Genomic DNA, 17450 nt, shown 5'->3' on the forward strand with positions numbered 1-17450 from the left:
ACGCATCTGCAGTGCTTCTAGTGATATCTGGTCTTCAACGGCTCACTACTTCCACTGTAATTACAAATTAACACCCCACACCAATTTGCCTCATGTCAGTCATCTGAGTAGGTCGAAGGGCAGTAAGGTCAATCACCTCTGTTTTGTTTTGCATAGCAGAACAGGTGCTGCTCTGGTCACCTAATTTCACTTTCTATTTCACTTTGCAAAACTCTTATGTTTGTGTAGTGCAAGTTAAATTTAAGTCTATTGTCATGTGTTCTTTTCCTCTTGCATTGTGATTGCATTCTAATGCATTCCACATTGGTTACAGTTGAGATTGGAGCTGTTGGGAAACTACTACAATAAACGTGGATTTCTAAAATAAATACTTAACCTACTAATATCTTTTTTTTCTTCCTTCTTGGCTATTGTGACGCACCCAACTCCTTGAGCCTATCAAAACGTTTTTAATAAATAAATCTCCCATTCTGATCGAAAGCTCAATTATTCTGTGACTCCTTTGCTAATAACCTCATTGTTTAAGTAAATTGAACCATTTTAATATGTGCTGTATCAGGTGGAGATCTCTTTATAAATATCAGAATTATATTTAATCAGTTATAATTGCATGACAAAACAGAAGATTTTGTTTCTGAACTCTTTCTTGCACTTTAAGTTGGTCCAAGTGTTATGAAGATGTGGGTAAAAGCTTTGAGAGTAAAAGCTAGCAGTGACAGCACCAAGTGTTCTCAATAAGACACAATATAACATGTGCTCCAGCTACTAGGGTAGCTGGTCTAATTAGAATCGGTTTTGTCATTTCCAGGCAATCGGTTTAAATTATAACCCAAAAAATACCAAATCGAGTTTGAATTGACAATCTTAAAAGCCAATCACACAATCTGATACTTTGGGGTATAAGCCCAGGGAAAATTGAACAGTTAGGAGGAGAATTGCCTCCAGACCAATAGCGATAGACTACTAAACAAAACAGGGGTACCTGTCTAGAGAAGGAATTTGCACAAAGAAATCTCAATACTGACCTGGAGAGCCAATCTACTGACAATGACAAAGACTGTTCAACCGCTGGCTGGTTTTAAAGTTTGGATGTTTCTGTAAATCTTTAATTGGGAGTTTTATTGGACTGGTATTACAGAATGGAAGGTAAAAGATAGGTTGGAGGAAGGACTTGTAAATAGTGGTTAGTTAATTTATTCTGTTCTTTAAGAAATTAAGTTTGATTTTACTTTAAATAACCCTTGGCACTCTAATTTTTAGATTACTGCTCAGGATAAATCTTTTGTGTTGCTGGTTTAAATTAAGTAGGAGGGGTTTACCCCATGCTATAACGTAAGAATCAGCAAGCCTGAGAAGAGGCTTATCTAGGTATTATCGTCGATATTCCTTATCAACACCGTGTGAACCTATTCATTTGGGTGGCCTTTTTTTTTTAAAAAAAAAACCTCGACTCATCGCTATCTGTAATGACTGGGAACTGTGTTCATTACAGGATTAAGGACTGATTGTGCTTCTCAAACTCACCCAGGTCATCGGAAATATCTTGGACGGATTCTGAAAAGGCCTAGAATGGTGAAGGGAGTGATGCATTTATCAGAGGAAACAGACATGAATCCATTGGCCCACTTCCACTGTTTAAGAGCGTGGGATTCTCAACAATCTTAGTTTAAAGCAGTTGCATAGAGGCTGCATTACACCAGCTGTTTCAGGCTATTGTCAGTGTACAGTGCTGTTAACTGGACCCAGTTAACTGGGATGGTCGTGCATCTTTTGTGCAATCAGTCTATTATTACTCCACTGTACAGCAATGAGAACTTAGTTAATTTGGGTTTCATTTGAGGGAAATTTGAATGATGTTTTTGTTTAGATTCTGGTCATTGCATATTAAATATCCACATCAAAATGCATATGTACAGTTCATTTTATGAAATAATTCAGCTTGTATTCTCTCAAATAAGTTCTTCACAATTCTGTTTCTATCCTACCCATGTTCGTGTTGAGTAGCTAGCTGCCAGTTTAGATTTGTGGTTAAGACCAATTCTATTATGTACGTATTCACCTTTCTGCATTATTAATGTATTTCAACATTGCTGTTGGTTTTTACTTTCTGTGGGAATATCAATTAAAGTTATTTCAATGTAACAGTCATTGATTTATCATCTAATGGATTTTTTTCACAATGCCTAATAAAATGTGTTGGGTATTTTTCTGTGCCAGTATACCCATGAAGTTCTCATTCTGTTCTTTTTAAAAAAAAATTTGTGCCACCCATGTTAACTGATCTACTGTGAGCCATCAATTAGATGTGTTAAACTTGAGGTGTAGGTGGCATGAGTTACTATTTGCTGCAGCTTTCTATTTAATTAGGTGTTAGTCTAAGTTCAAAAGAATTAAGAATGAAGGAGTCACCACTGACTAGAAGTTTAGCTGGGAGTGTTGCTATTCTTGTGGCTTTCTGATGTTGCTCAGCTTCATCATCATACTCCGGGCTTGTTAAATGTGATGAAAGTCATCACTTATCTGGTTGCCTGCAGTTAATGTATCAGACCATTGAGACAATGTATCAGACAGCTTGATTAACAGCATCAGCTATTGATCTCCATCCTACCCAGCCCCACACACCCAGTTGCAGGAGCTTTTTGACTAATGCCCTATGTTCAAACTAGTGTCATAGTTGACTACTGTTAAGTATCATGTAGTGTAATTGCCGAAGAGCCTTCTGGGAGCTGCACTTTTTATAGTCCATACATATTTTGTATGCTGGTGCTACATTTACTTTAGCTACTGTATGTTAATGCTGCTGAGCTATGTAGATGCTGAATCTTCAATCAGCTGTTTTATAAGTAATTTCTGTAGACCTGTGATTGGGGTTATGAGTGTATTGGAGCAAGGAAAGAAATCGACTGTGGTTCCCTTCTCTAACATTTGTCAACTTAAACTGCATTGTAAAGTGAAACTATTTTAGACTAGACAACTGTTTCTCCCATGTTGAATAAACATAAAGTCCACTTCTCCAACTGGTAAGGAGACAATACCAGCAAGGTGAGAGAATTCTGTCTCCTGAATGGCATTAGACGTTTTATCTAATTTTCTGACTGGGGGGAAAATTAGGAAAAGTCAAAGTAAAAATCCTAGGTATTGAGCTGAGAGAGAAAGCTAAAACTTAATGAGAGTCATAGCATCAGAAATACTTGAAAAATAGTGAGACATACCAATTGTCTGTCTGTACAACATGTTCAGAATGCCCAAAGAATACTTAGTGAGTTATTTGAAATTTTTGTTCTTGCTGTCAGCAAGGAGCTACAGTAACATAGTGGCTTGTATTGCTCGACCAGTAATAGAGAGACACCAGTTCAATCCAATCTCTACTTGCCTGGCTGGGCCTCTCCAAAAGCACCTTCCAAACCTACCCATCCATCACCTATAAGAATAATGGCAGTCAACACGTGCATGTTCCGTACTATCCTGACCTGGAGCTGTAGTTGCTGTTTTTAATCACTGTTAAAGTTGTACGGTTGGGAAGAGGTGATAAATTCTGACCTTACCAGTTCCAGCGAAGTTCTATAATTTTAGAAATAAAAATCAAATGCAGCATCAAATTTGATCACCAGCTAAGCACAATAATGTGTTCATGGGAGCTATTCCTAATCCAGATGTGTAGAAAACTTATTACCGTAATCTTGATCACATAGCTCATTTTAATGTCTCTTGTAGAGTACATCAAGCCACAATCCCTCATTACTGCTTGAAGCTACCAACTTAATGCCCTCCAGTTCTAGAGTAGAGCTTGAACTGACAATCCTTCTATATTTGATAACCATATTAACAAAACCAATTAACCATAGGTGTCAAGAGCTTCATTGCCAAAAGGCTGGCATACATGTAAATACATCTTAAATTTATGTGGCAAAATTAGAGTAAATTAAAAGCCAGAACGTCAGTCACAAGTAGCAGATGAAACAAATTTATTCTGGACAGTGATGGGCATGCTTTCAGGCAGGTATAAATGAGAGCAACATTGATAGACCTAAATTGGGCCTACCTGTTGGACTTACTCTGGGATAATACTCATTTAATGTTGGTATTTGCAAGCAGTCATTTATGCTGCCCTATGTATACATTTTCTTTCTGGTTCATTTAGGAGCCATGTAATAGTGAATTCCAAAAGACTTAACAATAGTCAACCCAAACATACTGCTTGTTTTAGTCCTGTTCCAGTACAGAGTCAGACCGCCAAATCAATTCGCTTTCTCCCCACACACACACCCCCCCACACACACACACACACTTCCTGTATTCTCAATAGTCAAATTAAAGGTTCAATGAGACTCAAAATTGCCCCCACTGGTTCTTAAGACTTTTTGAATAACTGACACCAGGTGCCAAGTTTATAGCTTAAACAAAAGAATTAACAATTCATCAATATTACTTCAGATTTAATAAAGCAATGTTAAGCAACAAGGCAATCTAATTAATGTCTATGATTTAAACCCTATCTTCTTTGCCACCACTCATCGAAACATACAAGATAGCCATGCTGGATAAGAAAAAGGATGCATATGTAAGGTATAGACAGGATAGATCAAGTGAATCCTTAGATTATAAAGGCTATAGGAGTATACTTGGGGGAAATCAGTCTGGTAAAAAGGAGACATGGGATAGCTTTGGCAAATGGATTTAAGGAGAATCCAAAGGTTTTAAAAATATATTAAAGATAAAAGGGTAACTAGGGAGAGAATAGGTCCCCTCAAAGATCAGCAAGGCGGCCTTTGTGTGGAGCCGCAGAAATTGGGGGACTTACTAAACGAGTATTTTGCATCTGTATTTACTATGGAAAAGGTTATGGAAGATATCGACTGTAGGGAAATAGATGCTGACACCTTGCAAAATGTCCAAATTACAGAGGAGGAAGTGCTGGATGTCTTGGAATGCATAAAGGTGGATAAATCCCCAGAACCTGATCAGGTGTACCTTAGAACTCTGTGGGAAGCTAGAGAAGTGATTGCTGGGCCTCTTGCTGAGATATTTGTATCATCGATAGTCACAAGTGAGGTGCTGGAAGACTGGAGGTTGGATCGTAAGGACAAGCCAGAGAACTACAGACCAGTGAGTCTGATGTCCGTGGTGGGCAAGTTGTTGGAGGGAATCCTGAAGAACAGGATGTACATGTATTTGGAAAGGTAAGGACTGATTAGGGATAGTCAACGTAGCTTTGTGCCTGGTAAGTTATGTCTCACAAACTTGACTGAGTTTTTGGAAGAAGTAACAAAGAGGATTGATGATGGCAGAGTGGTATGTGTGATCTATATGGACTTCAGTAAGGGGTTCGACAAGGTTCCCCATGGGAGACTGATTAGCAAGGTTAGATCTCAAGGAATACAGGAAAAACTAGCTATTGGATACAGAACTGGCTGAAAGGTAGAAGGTAGAGGGTGGTGGTGGAGGGTTATTTTTCAGACTGGAGGCCTGTGACCAGTGGAGTGCCACAAGGATCGGTGCTGGGTCCTCTACTTTTTGTCACTTGCGTTCACATCCAAATCATTTATGTAAGAGGTACAGTTAGTAAGTTTGTAGATGACACCAAAATTGGAGGTGTAGTGGACAGCGAAGAGGGTTACCTCAGATTACAACAGGATCTGGACCAGATGGGCCAATGGGCTGAGAAGTGGCAGATGAAGTTTAATTCAGATACATGCGAGGTGCTGCATTTTGGGGAAGCAAATCTTAGCAGGACTTATACACTTAATGGTAAGGTCCTAGGAGGTGTTGCTGAACAAAGAGACCTTGGAGTGCAGGTTCATAGCTCCTTGAAAGTGGAGTCACAGGTAGATAGGATAGTGAAGAAGGCATTTGGTATGCTTTCCTTTATTGGTCAGAGTATTGAGTACAGGAGTTGGGAGTCATGTTGCGGCTATACAGGACATTGGTTAGGCCACTGTTGGAATATTGCGTGCAATTCTGGTTTCCTTCCTATTGGAATATTGCCTGCAATGCTGGTCTCCTTCCTATCGGAAAGATGTACTGAACTTGAAAGGGTTCAAAAAAGATTTACAAGGATGTTGCCAGGGTTGGAGGATTTGAGCTCAAGGGAGAGGCTGAACAAGGTGGGGCTGTTTTCCCTGGAGCTGAGGGGTGACCTTTATAGAGGTTTACAAAATTTGAGGGGCATGGATAGGGTAAATGGACAAAGTCTTTTCCCTGGGGTTGGGGAGTCCAGAACTAGAGGGCATAGGTTTAGGGTAAGAGGGGAAAGATATAAAAGAGGCCTAAGGGGCCAACCTTTTCCCGCAGATGGTGGTGCGTGTATGGAATGAGCTGCAAGAGGAAGTAGTGAGGCTGGTCCAATTGCAACATTTAAGAGGCATTTGGATGGGTAAATGAATAGGAAGGGTTTGGAGGTATATGGGCTGGGTGCTAGCGGTTGGGATATCTGGTCGACATGGGCGGGTTGGACTGAAGGGTCTGTTTCCATGCTGTACATCTCTATGACTCTATAGGAACAGGAGGCCATTCAGCCCTCTGATCCTACTCTGCCATTCATCACAGTCATGGCTGATCGTACAACTCCTAGCTTAATCCTGCTTTCTGCACATAATTTTTGATGCCATTCACCCCAAGGGCTGTACCTAGCCATCCCTTGAATGCATTAATATTTTGGCATTAACTGTTTGCACCGCTGCATCACAGCCCCAGGCTCCCAGTTTCAATTCCAGCCTTGGGCGACTGTCCGTGGGGGGTTTGCACATTCTCCTTGTGTCTGCGTGAGTTTCCTCCGGGTGCTCCGGTTTCCTCCCAAGGTCCAGCGATGTGCAGGTCAGGTGAATTGGCCATGCTATATTACCCATAGTGTTCAGTGCATCATTCAGAAGGGGATGGGTTACTCTTCGGAGGGTTGGTGTGACCTGGTTGGGCCGAAAGGCCTGTTTCCACTCTGTAGGGAATCTAATCTTTTTTAAAAAAACTACTTCCTGTGGTAATGAATTCCACAGCTCACCACACTTTGGGTGAAGGAATGTCTTCTTATCTCCACTCGTGCAAAGATAAACAGGTGCAGTTAACAGATTTTCTTTATTAGAAAACGTGTAACGGGCCAGTCACTTAAGCAGTCTCCACAATCCATAATCTCATAAGCGTGTGGTATTGTGTCTTGCTTGGTTTCTAAAGATACTTATGCATCCAGATAGCTTCCAGGAGACTCCAAGGAGTATTAATATTTATAACTGATATTCTATTCTCTAACTTTCAATAAATTGATAGTGAAAGGAGACACCAGGGAGCAATTAGACCTCTGTCCTTCAGCTGTTGCAGGTACAATCCTTTTGACTTAAACACAGTACAAAAGCAAGTTCAAAATGGGATTTCTGTTTGATGGACTAGTTATCTCCCTTGAGACTCCACTTAAATTCAGTATCTGCCAACTACTTGAGCATAAAGCAACTCCACAACCAAAACATCTACAAAGTTCTTTGAACAAGAATCCACCTGTACTTAATTTACTGGCCTGGCCTCATAAATATCAGTTTGTTGTTCTCTTGTTCTTTGAAAAGCAAAACAAGCTTCTGCTTACAGACCAAAGGTCATCTTTAGTTCTGAGCTCAGGTTCCAGCACCAAACTACAAATGACAAAAATTGAGAGTATTTTGGCAGTTTCTTTTTATAGGCAGACTAAATGTGAATGGTAACAGTAAAATAACTACCTAAGAACAGGAGTAGGCCACTTGGCCCTTCAAGCCTACCCCACTCTTTAACAATATCATAGCTGATCTTCACCAGGCCAGAACTCATCTTTTGCAGAAAATCTGCCTACTTGTTTTTAAGTACTTTAAGTGTCTTGTCTTCACAACTCTGAGATTAAAAAATTCTGTATTTACTTACTACTTTGTAAAACAGTTAGAGCCTTTTTGGTTTTGAAAGAGAGTTTTGCCACTCTAATATAAAATTTGATCATTGCAGGTTTGTTGGACGCATTCATGTTTTCAGTGATAAGCAAGAACCAGTTGCAAGGTACAAGTTATGATATGTGATCATACTTAAGTGTTTAATCTTACTGTGCACTGTATAAATGCTTTCCCATCTATTGAACTGGACTTACGCTGAAGCTGTGCGTTGGCTTCTGGGATGTGTTGTGTTGGTGGGGTGGAAGTTAGAGCCAATTTTATTTGTTATCCTAAACTGAAGAAATAATTCATATCAATAACAATTTTGCGAATGTTGGTATTGAAACCTTGACCTTTATGTTGGAAGTGTTTATCTCAAAGCAAATTTCCCTGATTACTAATTTGATCATGTAATGTATTTATTATAAGGAATATCTCTAAATAAATATAATAGTGAACGAGCTACAACTAATTTGATTCCAGCTTCAGTTGTGCAAGTCATTGGTACAGCAGGTTGAATTGATGCCGTTTCATATCCAACTACCAGAAGTCCTGCGCAACATCCAGTCTTAGGCTGACAAAACGGCAAGTAAAACTGGGAAGCAATAACCATCTCCAACAAGTTGCATGTAACCACCGTCTGTGGACATTCAGTGATATAGTCGCTACGGCATCCCCCACTATTAACATTCTGGGAATTAGCACTGACTGGAAACTGAACTGGACTTATAAATACGGTCTACAAGAGTAAGTCAGAGGCGAGGAATTCTGAAGCTAGTGACCTGCATCCTGACTCTCCAAAGTCTGTCCACTGTCTACAAGGCACACACCAGGAATATGATAAAATACTCTCCACTTGCCTAGATGAATGCAGCTCCCACAACACTAAAGAACACCATCCAAGACAAAGCAGACTGCTTGATGGGCATCACATCACAAATATCCACTCCCTTCATCATGGCGCTAGGTTGCAGCAGTATGTACCATCTACTCGATGCACAGCAGAAATCTGCTGTGGCTTTGTTGGATAGCACCTTCCAATTGCATGACTGACCATCCCGAAAGGTGAGGGCAACAGGTACATGGGAATACCCCCAGCTGCAATTTTGCCTCTAAGCTACTCACCACCAGAAGGCTGCTGCTTCATTTTTCACATTGAGTTCTGGAACTCAACTTCTAACTGCATTAAGGACATATACCTGTACTAAATGAACTGCTGTAGTTGAACAAGACAGCTGACCGCTCGCTCCTCAAGGATAGAATGGAATAGAATCCCTACAGTGAAAACAGGCCATTTGACCCAACAAGTCCACACTGATCCTCCGAAGAGTAACCCATCCAGACCCATTTCTGTACTACTGTACGTTTACCCCTAACTAATACAGCTAACCTACACATCCCTGAACACTCAGCAATCTAATATGGCCAGTTCACCTAACCGGCACCTCTTTGGATTGCGGGAGGAAACCAGAAGAAACTCACACAGACGCTGGGAGAATGTGCAACCTCTGTACTGACAGACACTCGAGATTGGAATTGAAGCCAGGTCCTTGATGCTGTGAGGCAGCAGTGCTAACCACCTGAGCATGCCACCCTCCAGCCACTATGCCACCCTTAATGATAACCGATGGTCCACCATACAGAGCCATATGACTTGAACAAATGGGAAACAAATCATGATGTTTTGTTGGTATCGGAGAAATATTTTGAAAACACCTGCAGACGTTGAGTGAATAGGTTGCTCAAATATACACACTTTCTGACTTATACACAAATGTTCTTAACTGGGTTCCTGACTGTTTAGACCTGCATGGAATTTTTTTAATTGGATGAATTTTTCTTCTTCCTTTCTCAAACTGAGATTTACTTATTTATGTTAGATCTTTGGGCCCTGAAAACCTGCTTTTAAGAGGAGCCACGTTAAAGAACACGGATAAGATATATGGTAAGCTTTGTATGGCTGTTGTGAAACTGCTTCTATCTGTACCGATGACTGCTACACCGATATTTATTTATTTATTTATTTGTTTGTTTGTTTATTATAAGTATCTTTACGGATATGGTTTTGAGCTCTGTTGATATGGACTACATTGGTTCATAGAACCTAACATAAAATGACTTTTCAGAAGTTTCAACATGTATACATTTTATCTGCACTGAGTAATAGACATTCCTTTTCAACTGTGAATTTCAGGTGTTGCCATATATACTGGGATGGAAACAAAAATGGCCTTGAATTACCAAGGAAAGTCACAGAAACGCTCTGTGGTGGAAAAGTAATTACATTCTTGTGAATTGTGCATTTCATTTGAAACAATGCATGTAGATTTTGAAAGTTATTTCACTGAGTTTCATTACTGCTACTACAGCTAACAATGTTTTTCATGGAATATTTTGTCATTTCTATTCTGTGTTTAGCAAGGGGACAGTGGGGTTGGGGGATAGGGGGGTGAAGAGGGAGGGAGGGAGGGTGGTGGGGGGGGGGAGGTGGGGTTGGATAATAGATGATGTACTGGTGTAGAATTTCAAATCAATCATGCCAGTAACTGTAGTCACCATAAATACATTTTAAGGTTAACAACATAGTTGTCTGATTCATATGTTGTAATACCACTAAAATACTTTCAGAAATTAAAAATCACTGTCTCCAATCTTCAAAAATTTTGCGCAATAATATTTTAAATTGTTTTATAATAAGCAAAGGAAATGTCGGGAATGGGTCTGGGTGGGTTGCTCTTCGGAGGGTCGGTGTGGACTTGTTGGGCTGAAGGGCCTGTTTCCACACTAAGTAATCTAATCTAAAACTTTTAATGCAAGATGACTATTTTATAGCGCAAGATGATCTATAAAGGTACTGACTTTCTAAACAAGTTTTCTTTGCTACCACAGGATATTATAGATTGTGAACTACATAGTGAAATATAGGAATAGAGGAGATGTTTCAAAAGACTGTGGGCAGAGAAACAGTGGGGCAAAAGAACTAGGTAATGTATTGATCTAAGACAGGTGAACTCTTACAGTAGTGCTCAAATCAATGCTGAGTTGCCAGAAAAATGGATCAGAATCTGTCAAGACAGAGTTAGAGTAATTGAAAAAAGGACAGCAGAACATTACTGAGTCAGAACTGACACTGCTAGATTGAGTTCCTTCATAGAATTACTAGATTTGCATGTTATGATTATTGAAGCCAATTTAAAGATCAAAACTTCTTTTGTAGTTTCATTATTAGTATTATATATCACCATAACACACACACTTTGATTTTTTTGTTTTTGTCTTGCAGGTCAATTAATGTTTTTTTAATAGTGTACTTGTGCATATTGGTCAGTAAATCTTTGATAGGCACCATGTTGAAATACATTTGGCAAAGTGATCCTGCTAATGATGAGCCTTGGTATAGTTCAAAAACAGGCAAAGAAAAAAATATCAACCAGGTACTGGAATACATTCAACTCATTTTTATACTTAGGAGAAGATTTCTATCCACAAAACTGAAAAATGTTTTCATGTCACAATTCGCATCCTGGCAGTTACAGTGTAACAGTTGTTTCTCAGTACTACCTGAGTTCTTTTTATGTTTTTGATGCACCATTGTTGATGTATTAACATTTGTCACAGTATTTTTCAATTGCTTAAAGGTTCCAAGTAACTTTTAGTATTGATTTTTAACTTGTGAAATTAAATACTTTATTGATTAAAGTGGTTTAAATTTTAATTCGTTGTCCTCTATCTTCCTGTTATTTCTTAATTCTTTCCCTAATTCTTTCCCTAATTCTTTCTACTCTGATTATATCTACTCTACTGTAACCTCTTACTGAATCTAAATATAACTTGAAGAACCAAAAGGACTGCAGATGCTGTAAATTAAAAACACAAATTGCTGGAAAAGCTCAACGGATCTGGCAACATCTGTGGAGAGAAATCAAAATTAATGTTTTAGGTCGAATGACCTTTCCTCAGTTGGAAAACAGTCCTCAGAATTGAGGAAGGGTCATTCAATCCGACCTGCTAAGCTTTTCCAACAATTTCTATTTTTGCTGATAACTTTAAGATCCTTTCCCTTTGCTGTGCATGTTAGGTTTGTGACCAGTGTTACCAGACGCCAGAGTGAGCAGAACCTGAAAAACTAAGTAAGCTTATGGTTTTCTGTCAGTGTTGACAGTCATTTTCAAACTATGAATGGATACCAGCTTAGAACAAAAGATGGAAATGTTCTTAACTAAAGAAGCTGGATGATGGAAGCTAACCCATTGAAATCTGCAGTATTTTTTCACTTCACAATTACGTTATTATGTGTTTCTGCGACATGATGGTCTCAGCTGAGTTGGAATTGAAGATGTGGAAGTGGTATAATTTCTCAAAATTGTGGAGTGCTTATTTTCTTTTTACAATTAATGACTTGCTAATGAAATTTATTTATCAATTTTTTTAAAAATTCAAACCTATATTTCCTCCTCTATTAACACAATATATTTGGGAAAAATATAAGTTATGCATGACAAAGAAAAAGCATTTTTCCAAGTTTTTTCCTTGGTTTAATTTTTATAAATTAACAAAACAAGAAAGGGTATGATTCACAATGAAAAAAAAGCTGTATATTAAAGTACACCAACAATATATTGTTGAAAATTTTTGTACTTGATGCATCACTAGCAAGGCCAGCATTTGTCTTTTTATCCCTGATTGCCCTTGAGAAGGTGGTGTTGAGTTACCTTCTGGAACCATTGTAGTCGATATGATGTGGTTGCACAGCTGTTGGGAAGGAAATGCATACTTGAAAAATTTTGAGAGTAAAACTGCTTTCTTCATTAAACTAACTCCTTTATAATTACATTGTGTGTTTCTGCTCAGTTCTCCTGTTTTTAAACAAGGGGATTGACTGACTTACAATTGCTTCAAAATTCAAGTTGTTCATCTTAAAATTGATCTAAGAGAACAATGCTGCTAACATGTAATAGTTATTTCTTATTTTCTTCCATGGTTAAGTATGTAAAGACAACACATTCCATTACATAATTATATCAAATTGACTTATGATGTGGTAATCAATGACCATTCACCTGTTTTATAAGCCCCTGCTTATCTTTTTTTGCACCTGAGTTTGTCATCTTGCTTTCAGATTAGTGTGAACTACATGACTGTTTCTACTAAACAGGGTGACTCTAGGAAAGAACCTGTAACTTTCAAAGCTGTGTGAACTGATGAATGTATGGCCTGTATTTTGAAGCTCCAGGAGAGTATATTGCTGAATGTCAGATGCTCCTGAGTATGTTCACATGGAAGTCATTGAGTTGACAAGAGCTTTCACTGCTAAATTGTTAGACTCACTTTTCTTATTTCTTTCTTCCACCCATATAACTTCACTGGACAATCTCCCAGGAATATCCTTCCTAGGTACAGCTGTAATGTTATCCCTAATAGAAAATGCCACTCCCCTTCCTCTCTTGCCTGCCTTTCTGTCCTTCCTATAGCATCTATACACTAGAATATTAAGCTGCCTGTCCTGTCCATCCCAGAGCCACATTTCTGTAGTAGCTGTATCCCAGTCTCATGTTCCCAACCATGCCCTAATCTCCGTTCTCTGTCACGCGTCATGCATTGAAGTAAATGCTTTTTATTTTCAGTCTTACCTCATTCTCTGCCAAGCTCTTGTCTGCCTTGACTATTGGAATTGTTCCCTTATCTACTGTACCAACCTCACAAGTAGTAACAAATCTTGCGACAAGGATATGCCACCAATTCAGATGGAATCCATCCCTCTCATACAGGTCATTTCTATTCCTGAAGAGATTCCAATGATTTAAAAATCTGAATCCCTTCTCCCGGCACTAGCTGTTCAGGCACACATTCATCTGCTGAATCCTCCTATTCTAGCTCTTACCAGCATGTGGCTCTCGTCGCTGTCCAGACATTATTAGCAACAAGGAACTACTTTTTAACCACCTGCTTAGTTCCCTATATTCTCTCTGCAGAACCTCATTCCTGTCATTTGTACTAACACACCACTTCCTGCATCACTGCCCCCCCTTTGTCAGAAAATTTTACACTTCCACCGATATATTGTTGACCTTGGCACCAGGGAGGCAATGCCAACCTGACGTCTCGCTTACAGCCACAGAAATGTCTGTCTGTGTCCCAGCGTAGAGAGTCCCCTATTTCAATCAGTCAGTTGAAACCTAATTGTGTGTTTAATTTTATTTATTTCCTGCTGAGGAGCAAGGTAGAACTTTAAAATGCACATGGATGTGGGTGAAGTAAGCAGCTGAGCAGTGTTCTGGATATTCAGCTAATTGACTTCATTATTGACAGCTTGTGAAGATGTTCATCGACTTCCTCTCCTACATGGTGCTCTTCAACTTCATTATTCCAGTTTCTATGTACGTCACTGTGGAGATGCAGAAATTCTTGGGTTCTTACTTCATTACGTGGGATAAAGACATGTATGATGAACATTTGGGTGAAGGCGCACTGGTAAACACATCTGATCTCAATGAGGAGCTGGGGCAGGTCTGTACCAAAGTACATACTCTGTTGTGATGTACTGGATGCTTCTTTGTAGAATTGTCATTTTGCGTTCTATATGAGTTAATAATTTTCTTGCAGGCAACTGTAATTTTAGCTGGTTAAGGCACAAACATGGTTTCACAGAGATCTACTCCAGTAACTGTTCTTAAGAATGATCAGTTGTATCCCCCTGTGAGAGTTTGTCTTGCTTGAAGGGTGATTTTCTTCATTAAATTTAACATCTTAAGAACAGGAGTCAGCCATTCACCTGTCAAGCCAGCTGTGCCATTTCGTGTGTCATAGCTGATCGAACACTTCAATGTCTTTTACGCATACCATTCCTATAACCCTTTACACCAGCACTAATCAGAAATCTATCCATCTCTACCTTAAACTTAAAGATTGAGTTTCCAAAACCTTCAGAGGAGAAAGTCACAAACATTCACAATCCTTTGAGTAAGACAGCTTTGACTCCTCTCCATTCTAAATGGCTTCCCCCTTATTTTTAAATTTTGACTCCCAAGCAGGGGACAGTTCTGAAACATGCAGCATCTGGGAAGAGAGAAACAGAGGTAATGTTTTGAGTTCAATGTGATCCTCTTCAAAAAATGTTGCCTGCATTTATCTCATCCATCAATTTGAGTATTTTGTAGGTTACAATAAGATCAGTTCTCATCCTTTGAAACTCTAGAGCAGTACAGCACAGTACAGGCCCTTCAGCCTTCAATGTTGTGCCGGCCTTCTACCTACTCTTAAGATCATACCATTCATTGTACTAGCTTCCGTGTGCCTATCCAAGAGTTGTTTAAATGTCCCTAATGTATCTGACTCCACTACCACTGCTTGCAATGCATTCCACGCACCCATCACTCCCTGTATAACGTAGCTACCTCTGACATATTCCTAAGCCTCCCTCCAGTTACCTTAAAATTATGCCTCTTCGTGTTAGCCATTTCTGCCCTGGGAAAAAGCCTCTGCGTATCCACTCTATCCATGCCTCTCATCATCTTGTACACCTCCATCAAGTCGCCTCTCATCCTTTTTTGCTCCAATGAGAAAAGCCTTAGCCCCCTCAACCTTTCTTCATCAGACACCCTCCAGTCCAGGCAGCAACGTATTCAATGTCTTCTGCACACTCTCTAAAGCTTCCACATCTTTCCTATAATGAGGTGACCAGAACTGAACACAATATTCCAAGTCTGGTCTAATCAAGGCTCTAAACAGCTGCAGCATAACCTTACAGCTCTTAAACTCCGTTCCCCCTGCTAATGAAAACCAACACACCATATAGCACCTTAACAATCCAATCAACTTGGGTGTCAGCTTTGAGAGATCTATGGACATGGACCCTAAGATCCCTCTGTTCCTCCAAACTGCCACGAATCCTACCTTTAGTCCTGTATTCTGCATTCAAATTCTACCTTCCAATGTGAATCACTTCTCACTTCTAAAGGTTGATCTCCCTGTGCCACTTACAAGCCCAGTTCTACATCCTGTCAATATCCCGTTGCAACCTACAACAGCCCTCGACACTGTCCACAACACCAACCTTCATGTCATCAGCAAACTTACTGACTCACCCTTCCACTTCCTCATCTAAATCATTCATAGAAATCGCAAAGAGCGGAGGTCCCAGAACTGATCCCTGCAGAATGCCACTGGTCACCAAGCTCCAGGGTGAATACTTTCCGTCTACTACCATCCTCTGTCTTCTATGGGCCAGCCAATTCTGTATCCGGACAGACAGGTTTCCCTGTATCCCATGCCTCCTTACTTTCTGAATGAGCCTACCATGGGAATGCTTATCAATTGCCTTGCTAAAATCCATGCACACCATATCAACTGTTCTACCTTCATCACATCTTCAAGGAGCTCAATAAGGTTAGTGAGGCATGACCTGCCCCTCTCAAAGCCTTGCTGACTCTCTAATCAAACTGTGATTTCCCAAGTAGTCATAAATCCTGTCTCTCCGAGTCCTCTCCATTACTTTGCACACCACAGACATAAGACTAACTGGTCTGTAATCCTCAGGATTAACTCTCTTCCCTTTCTTGAACAAGGGAATAAGATTTGCCACCCTACAATCATCTGGCATTACTCCAGTGCACAATGAGAGCGCAAAGATCATGGTTAAAGGCGCAGCAATCTCTTCCCTCGCTTCTGTATATCCCATCTGGCTTAGGGAATCTATCTATCCTTACAGTTTTTCAAATTTTTCAGCACATCCTTCTTCCTAGCATCAACCTGTTCCAGCATACCAGTCTGTTTCATGCTGTCCTTAGCAGTGTCAAGTCCCTCTAAGTAGTGAATACTGAAGCAAAGTATTTATTAAGGATCTCCCATACTTAGTCCAACTCCAGGCGCAAGTTCCCTTCACTATCCCTGATCGGCCCTACCCTCACTCTGGCCATCCTCTTGTTCCTCACGGAAGTGTAGAATGCCTTAGGGTTTTCCTTAATCCTACCCGCTAAAGCTTTTTCACGCCCCCTCCTGGCTTTCCTCAGTCTATTCTTCAGTTCCTTCCTGACTACCTTGTCACCCTGTAAAGGCCTATCTGATACTTGCCTCCCCGACCTTAAGTAAGCTTCCTTCTTCCTTTTGACTAGATATTCCACATCCCTTGTCACCCAAGGTTCTTTCACCCTACTATCCCTTCCTTCCCTCAGTGGGACAAACCTGTCCAGCACTATCAGCAAGTGCTTCCTAAATAACCTCCACATTTCTGTGCGTTTCCCTGAGAACATCTGTTCCCAATCTAGGTGCCTCAGTTCCTGCCTAATAGCATTCTAATTCCCCCTCACCAAGTTAAGTACTTGCCCATACAGTCTCTCCTATCTCTCTCCGTGAATAAAGGTAAGGTCAGGGAATATGTGCCCAGTTTGTCCAAGGCAGTCCTGCTATCTTGGGAACAAGCTTGATGCACTATTGTTGCAATACGTCTATGACAATAATATCCTGACTAGGGTAAAGCATCCCTAGATAGTTATTATGCCAGGGTGCAGTTTTAGGAAGCTCCTATACAATTGAAGCAAGACTCAACTACTCCATCAAGTCCTTGGCCTGCAAACA

The 17450-nt window shown here is 40.0% G+C and overlaps 1 protein-coding gene across 7 annotated transcripts in view; it reads left to right on the forward strand.

The window, feature by feature from the left end:
• The window catches only part of atp11c (ATPase phospholipid transporting 11C), a 163991-nt gene that overhangs the window by 61213 nt on the left and 85328 nt on the right, over positions 1-17450 (forward strand). For all 7 annotated transcript variants that reach the window (XM_072595610.1, XM_072595607.1, XM_072595608.1 and 4 more), the window contains 5 exons: positions 7954-8004; positions 9758-9822; positions 10072-10153; positions 11161-11311; positions 14187-14384. In XM_072595610.1, coding sequence (XP_072451711.1) covers positions 7954-8004; positions 9758-9822; positions 10072-10153; positions 11161-11311; positions 14187-14384 — 547 coding nt within the window. The remainder of the gene's footprint in view (positions 1-7953; positions 8005-9757; positions 9823-10071; positions 10154-11160; positions 11312-14186; positions 14385-17450) is intronic.

This window comes from Chiloscyllium punctatum, chromosome 25, assembly GCF_047496795.1.
Source record: "Chiloscyllium punctatum isolate Juve2018m chromosome 25, sChiPun1.3, whole genome shotgun sequence".
NCBI classification, from domain to species: domain Eukaryota; kingdom Metazoa; phylum Chordata; class Chondrichthyes; order Orectolobiformes; family Hemiscylliidae; genus Chiloscyllium; species Chiloscyllium punctatum.